Source organism: Numenius arquata, chromosome 16, assembly GCF_964106895.1.
Source record: "Numenius arquata chromosome 16, bNumArq3.hap1.1, whole genome shotgun sequence".
NCBI lineage: Eukaryota > Metazoa > Chordata > Aves > Charadriiformes > Scolopacidae > Numenius > Numenius arquata.
Window position 1 is genome coordinate 11,522,567 of NC_133591.1, and position 15,627 is coordinate 11,538,193.

General features: G+C 41.0%; 1 protein-coding gene across 7 annotated transcripts in view; it reads right to left on the minus strand.

Annotated features, from left to right (window-relative positions):
• DEPDC5 (DEP domain containing 5, GATOR1 subcomplex subunit) overlaps nucleotides 1-15,397 on the minus strand; it is a 45,471-nt gene extending 30,074 nt beyond the window's left edge. For 6 of the 7 annotated variants that reach the window (XM_074159825.1, XM_074159824.1, XM_074159823.1 and 3 more), the window contains exons 1-20: nucleotides 15,340-15,397; nucleotides 14,479-14,566; nucleotides 13,732-13,778; nucleotides 13,167-13,252; nucleotides 12,311-12,394; nucleotides 11,596-11,645; nucleotides 11,017-11,086; nucleotides 10,592-10,670; nucleotides 9,623-9,684; nucleotides 8,410-8,479; nucleotides 7,719-7,791; nucleotides 6,897-7,000; nucleotides 6,471-6,545; nucleotides 6,009-6,143; nucleotides 5,463-5,524; nucleotides 5,289-5,362; nucleotides 4,115-4,184; nucleotides 3,547-3,583; nucleotides 2,682-2,802; nucleotides 1,386-1,606 (exon numbers count right to left, since the gene is read on the minus strand). In XM_074159825.1, the coding sequence (XP_074015926.1) occupies nucleotides 1,386-1,606; nucleotides 2,682-2,802; nucleotides 3,547-3,583; nucleotides 4,115-4,184; nucleotides 5,289-5,362; nucleotides 5,463-5,524; nucleotides 6,009-6,143; nucleotides 6,471-6,545; nucleotides 6,897-7,000; nucleotides 7,719-7,791; nucleotides 8,410-8,479; nucleotides 9,623-9,684; nucleotides 10,592-10,670; nucleotides 11,017-11,086; nucleotides 11,596-11,645; nucleotides 12,311-12,394; nucleotides 13,167-13,252; nucleotides 13,732-13,778; nucleotides 14,479-14,566; nucleotides 15,340-15,397 (1,666 nt within the window). The remainder of the gene's footprint in view (nucleotides 1-1,385; nucleotides 1,607-2,681; nucleotides 2,803-3,546; nucleotides 3,584-4,114; nucleotides 4,185-5,288; nucleotides 5,363-5,462; nucleotides 5,525-6,008; nucleotides 6,144-6,470; nucleotides 6,546-6,896; nucleotides 7,001-7,718; nucleotides 7,792-8,409; nucleotides 8,480-9,622; nucleotides 9,685-10,591; nucleotides 10,671-11,016; nucleotides 11,087-11,595; nucleotides 11,646-12,310; nucleotides 12,395-13,166; nucleotides 13,253-13,731; nucleotides 13,779-14,478; nucleotides 14,567-15,339) is intronic. The other variant, XM_074159822.1, reaches the window with a different exon arrangement.
• Nucleotides 15,398-15,627: the final 230 nt, after the last annotated feature.

Below are 15,627 nucleotides of genomic sequence, written 5' to 3' on the forward strand. Positions count from 1 at the left end.
AAACAAGAATCCAGACAAGAAAGAATATTATTTCACCTGCCATTCCAGCATTGCTGTATGCTCTGTCACTTTATACTAATGAAGCCATAAAGAAACCACCTGCTTAGTCAACTATGAAGAATTACTCAGAGCTTTGAGAATTCCTGAGAAATCACGACTGACACACCAGAAGCTTCACGATGAGTACCTAAGGCATAGCAGAAGCTACAACTGAGCAACATATGCCTTTTTTTGTAACAGATTTGACCACTGAAATAAGGGATTACTTCAAGAAGACATGGACACGATCTCAGCTGGCAGTTAGTCATTAGTCTTCAGTGTAGAAGAGAAGTGCAGTCATTTAGAAATAGAAGAGAGAAATAAATCAGATGACTAAGTAGCAATTACTCTGTTGAAAAAAATGGAAATCCCAAAGAGAAGGAAGGGTCTCCTTTACCACTCTATACTGCCAACTAGAACATGTGAAAAACCTCAATTACTCTCACTCTTCCCTCCCGCCAGTCCTATTCCACACATATCCCCATCCAGTCACACACCTTCAGCTGGGTCACAAGACTACCCTTCAAACTAAAGGAGTTACAGAAATACAAAAAAGTGTGTATTAACTGATGACAGGGGAAAACGTGAAAGGTAAGTGTGATGTGTGACAGCAATTTCACATCAGTAAATCCAGTTCCTGTAACAGGATAGATATGGTATCAGATGTCATACAGCATGACATGAAAAAAAACCAAACCACATAAAAAGTCTTCAGGGATAGATTTTTACAGAAGATCAATAAACTGCAGAAGGAATGCAATTTACCTAGAAATGAGCTGGGGTTGGGGAAGATACTGCATACTGTCTGAGAACAAAATTAAACTGGATGGGAAAAAAGGAGACTATGAGCACTGCTAACACACCAAGACAGCTCAGCAGTACGGTGTCAAAAGGAAAGATCCAGAAAGTGACTCTTAATGACAACAAATCCCCACAGAGAGAAGTTATAAGCAGGGTCCCCCAGGGCTCACTACTAAGGCCAGTTCTCATTTGGCAGATTATAGGTGACCTGGATAATAGAACATTACTTGTATGTGTCCACATTTGCAGGCAGGCGCAGGAGGATAGTCAAATATTAAAGAAGGCAATAGACAAGGGAAAAGAGCAAATTAGTGTCAGGACACTTCTATTTAGGACAGGCCAGTAAAAAAAGCAATGGAATTGGACACGGAGAACAAAGGGAGAACGCACAGCCAGCCATAGCTGCAGCTGCAGAGAAGGTGTCCCATGAATGCTAATATAAGTACCATCTCCCCTCTGCTGGGCTGGCAGTGGCCAACACAAACTTCCATCTCCTTTCTCCCCTCTCCCCACCCAAGGTACTTTCCCATCTGCCTCAGGCTGACCTCTGGTGCTGGTATAGCCCAAAGAGCTGCTGACTTCACACTGGTGCAGGTGTGGCCGTGGGATCATGAGGATGTTGGAGATCTTGCCCAGTGAGCTGTCATCAGAAGCCTGGCTCCTCACCTCCTCTGGGGGCAGCGTGCGGCTCTGCAGAGAAGGGCTGCACGAGACGTCATAGGAACTAGAGCTCTTCCTGGTACGACTTTCTCTCTCCCTCACAGACCTGCTGAAAACAGATATGTCCAGTGATATGAAAAAGAGATTAATTCCTGAGTTATCAAGGGGCTTGAACAGGCCCAAGTCATGTAAGAGACTCAATACTCAATAGGTGAACTCAAGAAGATGACTACAAGGAAGCTATCACTATTTTTTTGACTATGTGGGTACTATATATTTTTGTGCATGATACAATGGAAGAACAGAACACTAAAATGCTTCTATTACAATAGCTGTGAAAAGAGCATGCTCGACTCTTTATGCAGTTCTACAGACACCACACCAAGCTGGTAATATAGATGTGGTCTAGAAGATACCTGAGCCTACAGTGCCAGCAACACATAGGTATAGGGAAACTACTTGGAATTATTAACTACATTAAACTGGACTGGCATCTTCCAGCATGGATTTCTCCAAGCTTCTCATATTGACAAGTGAGTGCACATGCACAGCTTCCTTGGATTTAGGCAATGCTACTGAAAGAAGGAAAGCAAAAAAATACTTTAAGTTCATCAAACCCCTGTCCCTGAAAAAGTACTAGAAGTTATAGGTTGTTCAATGAATTTGGCCAGGACTGGAGGATAATTAGTCTTTCTTCTCTGAGGAAAGGCCATGGAATATTTGAGAACCTGCACTCAGCTTCTCTGTTTCTTCTCTCATTCAGAAAGGCATCATTTTCAGGGAAGATTCCCCACCACTTTGGTTCAGTACCAGTTACCAAGCATCACATTAAACTAATGCTATTTCTACAACTCTGTGCAAGTCTATTGTGCAAGTACTTTCTCACCCAGCTTGCAAAACCTGCTGGGAACTTAGCAAGGGAGACTAGCTTCATTCTACTTCAGACAAAATTAAAGATGTAGGGGAAAAAGCCTACTTATGCCTTTTTCTAGATCCCACATGCTATCTTAGAAGTAAAATACCAGACAACCCGCCATAAGTACTATCTACAGATAAGGCTTTTTGTTCAACTGTAAACACATGGAGTTTAATTCTCTTTATATTTCTCAAAGCATTTTATGCATCAGGAAATACACCATAACATGGCTCCTCTAGAACTAATACACTCACAAGTCTCTTACCTGAAAGTGGTACAGCGCTGGGCTCTGGATGGGCCTGGCAGTCTGAACACCTGGGCATCATAGCCATCATAATCCACCTGGATAGGGAGGGCATTCTCAGCATCTTTTGGAGCCCCTAATGCTGAAATAAAAATCAGAGAGCACTGGAATCTCGTTCAAGAATGTTCAAGCTCTGCAAGTTAGAAGTATCCACCTCTCATCACTAAGAAAAGTATCTATTCCAAAAGAAATCACATACAGAAGTCTCATCAGCAGAACAGCTGGAGCAGCTCAATTATCAAAGTTGGTGTCTCTGACTCAAGGTAGCTGATGCCCTAATACCTTTCCCCCATATATCCAAGTCATTAAATTAATAATCGACAAATCAATCCTTGTATGAACAGAGGCCTCAAGTTCCCTCGCAAGGGAATTGCACATTTTAAAGCATGTGTGAAAGAATGGACAGGCTCACTTTAAGATGTACAGCTACCTGAAACAAGGTGGTATCAGAAGAATGCAGGCTTCTCCCGCTGTAATTCTGTGGCCACAGCACTGACAACATCCCAAGCCAGTGAATGCCCTCTTGTCCTTCTCCCACAAACGTTACTGCTACCCCAGCAGCCTGACACAATCTATTCCTCTCACCAGCTGACAAGCAGCCAGGACAGAAACTCGCCCCTCACATTAGTTATTTGCCAAGAAGGCAATTGATATATGCACATTAAAATCCTGGATAATGACTACGTGGGTTTGATAGTTTTCTGCAACAATTGTCCCTTCCCACATCTCATCAGTAGTGTTTTTGCTGAAGCGTCATTGTCTTCCTACCACTGTTTTTCAGTTTGGGAGTCAGCGGGATAGATCATTCCAGAACAGAATTACTCACAGGCATCTCGGTTATTTTTTGCTTTCTCAGTCAGTGGCTGGAGGGTCCAACAAAGGAAGTGTGATGTGACGTTAAAAAAAAAAAAAAAGAAAAAAAAAAGCGCAAGAGAAAAGACAGAGAGAAGGGAGACAGTCAGCATGTTCTAAGAAAATACCCCCCGATGTGATCAAGCATCACACTTGAAGTTTATCCTGCTGACTCAGTGAGGCAGCCAGACCACTTCAGAAGTATTAAATACTGATACTTGGTCACAAACCTGTGTAAAAAACACATCTTTGTCAACACCTTTCTTCCTCTCCACCAAGTTCTTCATTACAGAACAAGACTGTAATTTTTATGGTGGCTAAAACATTTCTCACTCAGTTTCATCCTAGAAAGGAAAGACCTATAAACTAGTCCCTCTTTCACAAACCCTACAACAATCACTACAGCTTTGCTTTCACTGTCTTTTAACACAGAAACTTAGTTACAGCTGCTGGAATACCTGCTAGAAAGATTCTCATGCTTGGCTGAGAAAAGGTACCTGACAAGCCAGGAAGAAAAAAAGATAAATCACAAAGATACCTACCTTCCTTCCTGCCAGCTTGATCCGTGGAGTGAAGCTGTTACACAGGAGCTGGCTTTTGGATGTGTAGAAACTGAAAGGAAAAACAGAGTGGCTGTTTACCATGGAAGACGGTTAGTTACCTACACAGCAAACAGACGGTGAATTTGAGGGAGCTATTAGAGAGAGAAAAGGGGATACCTTTCTTTGCATAAGAAAACACATGGATAACACTGACAAATGGTTAACTTGAGAGAAGCTACTCTTTCCTTAAACACCAGCCTTTGATTCCCATATCGCTTCAGTCTAGACCTCTTCTTAGTATGCTTACAGCTGCACTCCCCAGTTCACTTCCTCTCTCTACAGAAAACTATCCACTTTCACTGTCTATACAGTACTGTGCCATTTACATGACTCTCTCCCTAATTTACATGATAGTAATGACTCACATCAGCTGCTTGAAAACTACAGACCTCCTCCCATTTAAAATTATTTATTCATTAAGATCTGTTCATTGTCATCTGAATCTTTTAAATCCTGCCTTAGGCTTATAACAAGCCTTCAAACACCTTTTTATTTTATGGCAAAAATCAGATCCCTCCCAACCACTCAAAAACACTGGGTATAAGCAACTCATGAATGGTAAATGTTCAGTACGGTCAATTAATGCATACAGATAAAATGAGGTATTAAAAGAGAGGGAAAAAAATAATCCTATAGCAGAACAAGGACCGAGGAGGTAGTTTTCATCCTGAGCCCTGATCTCTATGTGTAAGGAAAGAAGAGAGCATCATGGCACAGAATGTTTAACAGAAAGCAGAAAGGAAACCTACTATGTCTTGAAATCAAGCAACGTTAGCAGTGGTTCCTGCAACTGTTTCAACATTTATCCATATTATCCACATTTTCTCTACTTGTAACTGTTCATCTGGGATGTATTTGTTTTCACTAACCAATCTTGTTGAAGCAACTGCATTTTTTGTTTAGCTTCCTGACTTCCTTCAAGCACAGCTAAAGGCTACAACTAAGTTAGCTAGAAGGAGCTTAAGATCAAGACCATTTCCTCTGCATATTGCCCATCATCTCTGATAAACAGACATCTTCCTTCATCTCATTGAAAGAAGAAATATAATTCAATGGGTTATAAAGAGGAAAACAAAACAGAAGTGTTCAGCAAAGGCTGACAGAATTCACCTACCTATGGTTTATCCAGTGTGGAATATTGTAGTCATCACCCAGTCTGGAGTCGCCAGGTCCACAGCGATTATGGAGCTGTAATTCAGAAGCACAGCAACTAGTCACGTCTAGCTACTCACAGAATGAGTAACATTGCTAGCAGGAGCAGAGAGAACGGAGAAGCAGCATGCGTTACCTTAAAGAGTGGTACAGCATGCAGTGGCTGCTCTCCCATGCACACCAAGTCCACACCTATCCCTGTAAACAAAGAACATCAGAGTTCAGCTAGCTACCAAGCAGGACTGATACGCTAAGCCAAAACAAATCATCAGTTTGAGCTGAAGGCCCAATTTCTATTCATATCAGTTTTTAAGATGTAATTACACTGAAAACGGTAGTTAACAGTCCTGTGGTATGGTTACAAACCAACAGTGCCACTGGGGATATAAGCAACGTTTCTTCTAAACTAATGCAAGTCATCGAAGATTATCCTTTAAAGGAAAGGTCTGTATGGACAGATGAAGTTCTCTATCACAAACAAAAGAAAATAAATGCCTGTAAATTCTCCGAATATCTGCCCATTTCAAATACAAAGTGCAGACACAAGTCTTCCAGCTGTGACTCCTCTTTCCAGAGTACACAAGTTACTATAGATACTTTTTCATCGCAAAAAAAGGCCAGAGCTTTCCCAAATATATCTGTTTGCCTTCATAAAGACTGCACAGTATCATTAGTTATTTACCATTGTCTATCATCCGCTGTTTGGTTAGAATCATAAGGAGTCGATCAACTTCAAATACACCCACACCGGGTGTGATAACCACAGACATCTGGCCAGTCCGATCAAAGTTCCGGTTTATGTAATGCTTGTCGAACACTAGAAGAAAGAATTAGGGAACATATTAAAGGAAAAAAGATGCTAGATGTCTTGGGTGGGGTTTTTTTCAGAGCAAGAGAGGTGACTCTCTATTAACAGTGGTATCGAACAAGTTTCCACAAAGCACATGCAAGCGTGAGCAGGTCTGTATACAGCCTTGTCCAACCAATAAATGTTAATGAAACTACAGGAGAGAGAGGAGTTAGGGCAGAAGAGAAGAAAAGATGGGACCCTTAAGGAACAGGCATCAGAAGCCCACACCCATTTATTGGCATTTGCTTTAGTGATTCCTCCCCTGTATATTTTTATCCATTGTTGATAACTTACCATTGAATGAAAGATTTATGGCCTCCAGGTAGTTCCCTTGTGCCGAGGTAGAATTGTAACCTGGAGGAAAGCCCTCTGGAGAAGTGTTCAGATGAAAAAATGAAGGAAAATATCATCTCTGTATAATCTAGCTTTTTACCAAAAAAAAGAGAACAAAAAACAACCACAAAACAGACAACAACATAAAACTGCATTTGTACTAAATCCCATCACTCCAAGAAATTACAGGCAGAATTGGCACTGGTATATATCACAAAAAGATGCAAGCAAAATAACCCAGCCAGGGGAGCACTAAGTAGTACAATGCCAGACTCCAACTGAAAGCAGAGAGTTTACAGACAACTTTAAAAAATTTAAATTAAAAAAAAAAAAAAAAAAAAGAGAGAAAGAAAAGGGTAAAAGCATGGGAAAGGAGGATTCTCGTACCTGCTTGCTCTAGTCGTACCAACACAGGATACTGGATGAAAAGCTTTTTAATGGTCACAAGCAACGAAGTCCACTCTTCTCGTCTCTCATTCTGAACTACAACCCTAGAAAGAGCACAACTTAATGAAGATCATGAAAGGAAGCTCTGAAGAGGAAGTGAGAAGGGATGAACAAACTATAGAAAAAGGCGAGTCTTTCTTCCTTCTGCTGGGCAGCACGTTAGAACTACTGCATACGTGCAGCAATCACAAAGGTGTAGATGCACACACAAAGCGGGCACATCCCCAGCCAGAATAACCTCTCACTTCTAAATGGGTGATCAACACTACATGTCAAATAGCATTACTGTTCTGCAAAGCAGTAAGATTATTAACAAGTCCAAGTTCACAATCAAAGGACAGCTTTGACAGCCGCATCTGTTGTGACCACCAGCCAAAGAGCTCCAGTACCTAACTGGGAACACCTGTGGTTTCAGCAACGGCACCATCTGTTCTTCAACTACTCAAGAATGTAAAGATCTGAAAAATAGCCAAGCCTTACCCAAAAACTACTCCCAGCACTACAGAACTTTGAAGTTTATTGGCAATTCCAATACAGCACAGACAACACATTATTTACATGCACATGGAAGACTGCCTTATACAGGTGTGCACTCACAGATGGAATGGGGACTACTCATCAATCTGCTGCCAGTTTCAGACATCGATGTCTTTCACTATCTTAATTCCTTGCAAGGTCCTACAGTTAATAACACAATATTCTCCACACGAATTGCACATACACTGTGGGACAAGAGGTAAGAGAACTGGGAGGAAGACATACTTGTAAAAATCTTCATAAAATCTTCCCTCATGATCCTGCCGAATTGATGCACGATGCGTTTCAGGAAACTCATCTGAAAGAGAAGCAAAAGCAGATATTATCCTATGCTTTGGTATAGAAATGACTCATCTTTTCTAGTAAGGAGCTGTTACTTCCATTAGAAAAAAACCTAAACGTTGAGAAATATCAGATCTCCTACACAATATTAAAATTGCTTTTAAAACAATATGACAGGTTGAGTAAGATGAGGAAAATAGGAGGTTCCACTCAAATATGAGAAAAAACTTCTTTACGGTGAGGGTGACAGAGCACTGGAACAGGCTGCCCAGGGAGGCTGTGGAGTCCCCTTCTTTGGAGATTTTCAAGACCCGCCTGGATGCAGTCCTGAGTAACATGCTCTGACATGCTCTGGGCAATCCTGCTTCAGCAGGGGAGTTGGACTAGATGATCTTTATGGTCCCTTGCAACTCCAAAAATTCAGTGAAATTCAGTGAAAACTTATTCTTCTATGTAAGGGTTTCACTGCAGTACTTTCACAAGAATGGCTGTGTATCGGCTGTGCTTGACAGGGAATACATTGGACACGGGCATAAAAAATAGGGGAAAAAGTCATTGGCAGCCTGTGACCAACTTTCAAGAGAGAAGGAGATACGTTTAAAAATAGAAACATGAAAATACAGAATTTACATACCTATAGATTTTGCTTCATAAAATGTTCTAGAAAATAGAACCACTGTCACTTCATGGCTGCAATTCTTCTCCTGTCCAGGAGGAACAGATGAAAAAAGAAAACCTTCGGGGTCACATTCAGTAGAAAACTGTATATACTCATATAGCAACACAACACCCTCTTTCCCCTGACAAAGGTAACTGGAAAAAGGCAGACTGCTGCATTAATATATCTGCATATGCCCCTATGAATTAACACAATGGTCTGTCCAGTAGATTCTGTGCCTCTAGGCTGTATCACATTTAACAAGAGCACTCTCCACCCGTCTCTAAAGAAACTGCTCTCTACACTTGCCAAGATACAAGAGTTTTGTTTAAAAAACAAAGATGGTTGACTCAATTTCTTTATATATACTCACTGCAATTTCATATTCGTATTTGTTACTGTTTAGAGAGATACCCCTAACAATTCCAGAGAAATAAAAAATGAAAACTTCACTGAACAGTTACAGTGGTGCTAATGCATGCCATGGAATTAAGCTGTAAAGGACACACTGGCCATTGCCTCGAAAGGAAAAGCTTAAAAAAGCCCTGTGAGCCCCAGCATTGCTCAGGCCCAAGATGGTATAACAGTACTAAACAAAACAGGCATCTTACAGGCTTTTAGTAACTCTCCAATGGACAAAAGCACAATGAAAACGAGACAAATCTGTTGGGCACGCTCCTGCTCTCCTTGACATTCAGGATTATCACGAGCTGTCATACATACATAGACATTATACATTTAGGAATTCAGATTCTTTTGCCTTGTCTACTTATTCTTTCAATTTAAGTTGCAGATTTTATATATGCCCTCTTTTGAGTACTGATACGGTTCTCTCAAGGCAGTGGGAGTCTGCTGCAGGACTGCTACCAGCAGTTGTACCTGCGTCTCAGCCAGACCACGCACTGAGAGAGGAGACAGCCCTGGGCTGCTCAGCCTTAAGAGAGGGTGAGGCTTTGTTTCTGAAGCAGCTTACTTTGAAGAAGTTTGCACATCATCAGCAGCCCACATAGCACAACCGGGAACCCCTCATGCTAAAAGACTGCAGCAGTAAACAGATAACATGCTGTGCCAGGGAAATATTCTGAACTGAGTTCTGGAACAAATAAAATTGTGTAAAACAGACTTGTGCATCATTAAGATGGCATTGTCTTGTTCTTTCAGAGCAAGATGAACTCAAGGAGCTACTTACCTTCCATTTTGTGAAGAGGTCAGCAAGGAAACCGTTCACAGCTTTCTCAAAGTATAGGTCCCCTGCAAAGTAAACATCTCCAAAGCATGAAATAACAGCAGTTACTTCAACTATGGTGTATATTTAACCCTGACATTCTAGGACAACTGTTTTTATTAGAATCAGAGCAGCTGTGTGCATAATGAATGCTAATATCACTAAAGCATAGATGATAAAAAGACTGAAAAGCATGACTATGTTTCAGAGGATGTAAACAAGGCTCTTACTGTCAAAAGGATTCTGACCTTTAAATTCATTTTTCCAACACATTCGCAGCATGCTGGGAAAGCATCTGTACTATCTTTTAGGCATAGTATGCACAACTGATCCCCTGCTCAGTTTTGAATAGTTGCCCAGTTACATATGCCTAAACACATGGTCAAAGGAAGTGGTAAGAGGTTTGCTAAAAAATTAAGCCACAAAAAACCAGGACAATGACACAGATAATGAGTCACAGATAAGTGACTCATTCTTAATGCCTAAAGTTGTAACACTTCCAGCTGACTCTACCTGGGCGAAGGCGGGGTTATTGCTTCCTCGCTAAGCCGAAGTCAAGAGAAATCTAAAACACCAAGGTCCTCTTTGCACAGGACTTCCATCCATTTCTGGTTTCAGGATTCACACAGGGTTATGCCCACCCTCATCACCAAACACCTTTATATCCACAGAAAACCCTTCCAAGGTTCACAGTCAGTTGGGCTGCTTGATTTCATCATTGAGATAATGGCACCCAGGCCCAACAGCAGAGAAAGTAAAATTATGGAATACCCAGGAGACAGAAAAGCATGACACGGCAAGTAAGGAGGCACCACAGTGCACCTCAGAGCGCTGCCTAGGCCAAAGGCAGGATATTTTATTTTTCTAGGAGTGGCAGAAAGGATAGCTGCTGCCATCCACATTCACAATCAGGCAGGTCAGTTACCTACATACCGTAAATATCAAAATCCCACATTTCACAGCTCATCTGGATAAAAATATAAACCATGGCAGAAGTAGAGCGGAAGACCACCTGCAAAGGAATGAAATACCTTATTTAAAACAAGATATATTCACTAAAAGGGCCAAATGCAGAAGTTGACTACAGAACAACTTATATGACTGTGCCCACTGCATCATAGGGAATTTCCCCTCTAACGAGTCGGATTTTCCACAGCCCGAGTAATTCCTAGTGCTGCCAGCACAGAAGAGTTGAAGTTTACTAATCATTCATCCTCCTGAATTTATTTCCATTCTTCACCTTACAATACAGCCAATTCAAATGATCCACACAAATCTGCAAGCAAGACAGAACTGCAAGAAACCTGGCAAGTACAGGAAGGGAGAAACTTCCTCTTCCCTGCTCCCTGAATTCTTACCCGGGTGTCCTCACTGATGTATCCACAAGTGACTTTCTCGCTCTTTACCCACAGTTCACCTGCCTGCGCCCTGGAAGAAAAGGAGTGCAGAATATTTGCTAACCAGAGGGAATATGAAGATTAGAGAAGCAGTATTTCAGCAAACAAGGGATGTCCTAAAATCTGCATTCAAGGATGACTTGAAGACAGAGTAGAAGTTTATTTAGTTAAAACCAGAAGACTGATTTTAATCCAAAAGATATCAAACAGCTGTTTCCCTCTGTATCTGCCCATTTCCTTTCCCCTTTGTCACCTCAGCAGCAACTGAAGTAACCCTCATCTGAACTGTTAATGCATCTTGTGAAGGGGGGAAAATATTATAGGAGCTAAGAAGAAAATTATTTGGCATTCATCTGAGGCAACAAGTGTGGCTGGGTGTCCTACTATTAGTTCCTTCCACTCCAAATTGGATATAAGCCTTCCTCTACCCCGTGGTGCAGACAGAATCTTTACAAGTGTCAAGGATTTTTCAGATAAGATCAGATTCTCTGGACTCGCTAAAGTCATAAGTACCAGTAAACCCTCAGGGGAGGAACTGACCTGATACCCGCAAATTCAACTTTTTGGGTGACGTATGCACATGTGCTGACCTACGAAAGAATAGTTACAGGTGTTAAAGAACAGCAGGCTTAGACCGAGCAGACCAATTTACAAAAAGAAAAACATTCATGCTCAAGCACCTGACTTCTGCCATAAAATCACAAAAAGCACTGAGCATATTTACTACTAATATCTCAGCCTAGAGAACCTCTGCAACAGACAACAGAAAATATTTAACACATATGAGCTTTTATTGGCTTCATTTGTCCAATTCACTGTGCTTAAAAGAGCCAAAGACTGCACTTCAGGGATGCAGAAACAAACTCTTCTAATAGTTGCTTATTGAGTGGTACTATTGGAGAGGGGATACATTAGCATACTTCTAGTTGAAAAACATTTGGATTCAATTCCTTCCAAACATACCAAATCACGAAAATTCAGAACATAAGAAAAAACATTTTCAGTGCCCAAGGCAGTAATTAACATTACTGCAATGGAGTAGGAAATGATGGGATTATTTTTTTCTGCAACACATTTACATCCATTTCTCCAGCTCTGATGTACCACTTACAGCATAACTTCCTCAGGAGCTGCTGATGCTGGTCTGGACCTTGGTTTTCTGTATTTTGTAAAACGCTTCACTTCTTTTACAGCAAGCAAGGAAAAAGGTATGTGATCCCCTCCACCCTACACATAAGGACAGTAGAGGCCTTACCAAACTTTTCTTCAGTCGCCACATATCCCCGCGCCCAATGTACTGATCTTTAAAGGTCAGTTCCACCAAGTCCAAGGTCACCTCCTGAGAAACAGAAGAAAAACAGTCCTTATGTTTTACTTGTTTTTTCTAAGTAGCACCCTTCAATCTGTTCTGTTAAGAACCAAATGTCACAGGGAGGGCCATTCTAAATCAAGTCAATACTCCTAAGAGATGCAAGACGAAAGAGATGTCCCATCAGAATAACTGCTAAAGTTGGGCATGTACCTGGAACTACTGTGAGCTGCACGACACTGCACAATGTGACCAGAAAAACCCCAGGGACTGAACCTGGGTGCAAATTGGAACCACAAGTAAAAGAAATTACTTCCATTGTTCATGACATTAAGGAAGTCGTTTCCTGCAGATTTTTGTCTTGTGCTGAATGTAAGCTCTGACTGAAGTTCTTTTGATAGTTGGGACGTTTACAGGAGACGCCTCTCTTACGAGGCTCTCTGGTGTCAAATAATACAAATCCATGCCGTGGCTCTTCTTTTGACTAGGCCACTTACTGTTTCTCTTTACCCTGTCTGGTTATCCTGAATTTCTGGAATTTAAAGATATTTGAAATGTCTAAATTTCTATCAAGCTGGTCCACAGATTTCAAAAAGAGCGCAGGGATGGTGGGGAGAGAAAAGACACATAACAAACAAACAGTTCAATTGCCCAAGCCTCACTTTCTTAGGAAGAAGGCTAAATACCTCTCAATAAAAAAGAAACACCTTTTTTTTCCAATCCTACTGTAGATGGAAATTCATGGGGCTCTGATTCGAGCTAAGTGAAGGGACAGGTGGAAAAAAGTTGTGAAGCCACACACCTTTGGGTCAACAACATTCACATGGACATCCTGGTATGGCCGCAGTCGAAACACCTGGGCAACTGTCTGATCCACACTTATAGTTTCTGCCACAAAAAAGAGAAAGGACGACAGAGAAGTGAACATCCCCCAACGGCTTCCAGCAGTTTACAAGTACAAAAGCAGTAGAGCGAGATGGCCATGAAACACTTGTCAGCAAAAGACAACAGCTTCTGTCAGCTACGGCCCAATTTAAGAGTCATTAAAATCAAAGCAGGCAAGATAAACTCAGTTCAGGCTGAATTAATTCCTGCGTGAAGAAAAGATATAAAGCCAGTCAGAGAACGCAGAAACAAAAAGTTAAGGCTAAAAAGCTAATTTTGTTTAAAACATACCCCACATTACTGAAGCACAAGCAGATTTAAAATGGGCCATACATTGTTTGATAAAATTATAACCCTTCCATTCCTAACTAGACTAAGCATTGATTTTCTTACAAAGTTAAAATATGTGCATTAGTCAATCACAGGTACAGCCCAATCACATAATTCTTGCCTACGATTTTACTATGAGTCTAGGGTTTTACCTTTCTGCAAATCTTCCTTAAGTGACTTCACTTGTAGAAGCAGGGGACTAGCATGCAAAAAAGAAGAAAGGTAGACAAGCTGAGATACCAACAGTCTGCTCTGGCAAATCACTCTCTCAGAACTCTTTAGTAACATGGAGCATGGGATAAGCTAAGGAGAAACATTAAAGCTAGACAGCTCCCTACATCACCCTCTCTGCCTGTCACCGTCGTGCTCCTTATACCTATTATAATTATAAAGTACTCTTTAGGTAAGATGATATTCTAAATGGGAAAGTAAGTCATGCAGGAACTTCTCAGAACCTCATATAAATGTACTCCTACTTTTCAGGTACAGGCTGCAGGATGAACAGCTTCGTTTAAGAAGGTTTATGGTTGTACAGCTGGCCAGGAAGTTTTAATTTTGCCTAGGATGTACTAGAGGATGAAAGAATAATCATTTGGTAACAGCAGCTCTATGAAGAGAATAAAGACATTGTAGATTCTATATTCAGGTGCTACTAGTCCAATGAAAGGTCAGCAAACTAACACCAAACACAACAAATTCCACAAAATTCAAGGAATAGCTCCTGCCACAGTTATATCCTTTACGTTTCTTCAGGCAGAAAAAAAACCCCACCACAGCAGCATCCTGCAGCGAAGTTATATCAGGTCTCGGAGCCTCTCACTCTAGAAGCTACTGCACACAAACACAGGCTTTCAGTGCTCTAACCACACCTGGCTGGCATCAGCAAAAAGAGAGTTCACCTGTATTCATCATTGGGATGTGCAATCTCCACAACATCTCCCAGCTTGATTTGAAGAAATACTTTAGGATTGACCACAAGTTCATCATCTACAAGACACAGATAAATGAGAACTGCCATGAACAGATACATACCAAACACAGATGCTTGCACGTTTGTACACAACAGCCTACTCAGTACACTCGCCCAGGATTAACATGTCAGCAAGGCGTTACATTCACTACGTGACAGTGCTCCTACCCAGCCTCTTCAGTCTGGCCACTCTTGTGGGCAAAAAACTTTCCTTCAAATCACAGAACTTTCACAAAAGATTTGTTCAGCGAAAGAGTGTGCTTTAGTTAGGCAACCGGGATCTTCTGTATTTTTCCTTATAACAAACATCAGCAGGAAAGTAGGTAACTATACAATCTTAGTGAGCTTTATTAACATGCTACTATTTTAAGTCTAGAAGTAGGGATCAAATAAATGACGTTTTTCTTAGTACACTGAAACACATCTACACGCAGTCATAAATCATTAACTTGTTTGCCACTTACTAAGAGTGAGTGGAATACAGGGGTAAAATAAAAGTGACAGACAAAAGGGGAAGAGGGAGAATAAAGCAATTTTATTTTATTTTATTTGTGCAATCTCATTCTGTTCTAACAAATGCAATTTTATTCTGCTGTATCTTGCTATTAAAAAAGAGCTTTCCAAACTCTGGCTGGTATTACTGTTTGTCACATCAAGCTTCCACTTTCACTGTTTTGTTAAAGAGATCAATAAATCAGTTAATTGTTTCCAATTAAGTAAGAAAGTGCTGGCCTCACTGTTATTGTTGTGGTTTGGGCACCAGGACTGTTATGAACCAGGAGATACTGACCACTGCCTCCAAAGCCCTTCTTATGTATGACGAGCTTGTACACCTTGTTGGTTCTCATCTTGAATTCCAGTTCTTCTCAGGTGCTTTGAGTAAAAACAGTTGAAGACATCGTGCATATCTAATACGGAGATGAAAGCAAACACAGATCTCGTCATTACAAAACAGTTATTTATACTCTGTGCGTGAACAAAGGATGTTGTGCCACCACGTAGCTAAGAATGCCACACAGGACAGGCTGGCACATTACAAAAGTTTAATAAACGTCAGACCAAAAGTTTAGTAACGACC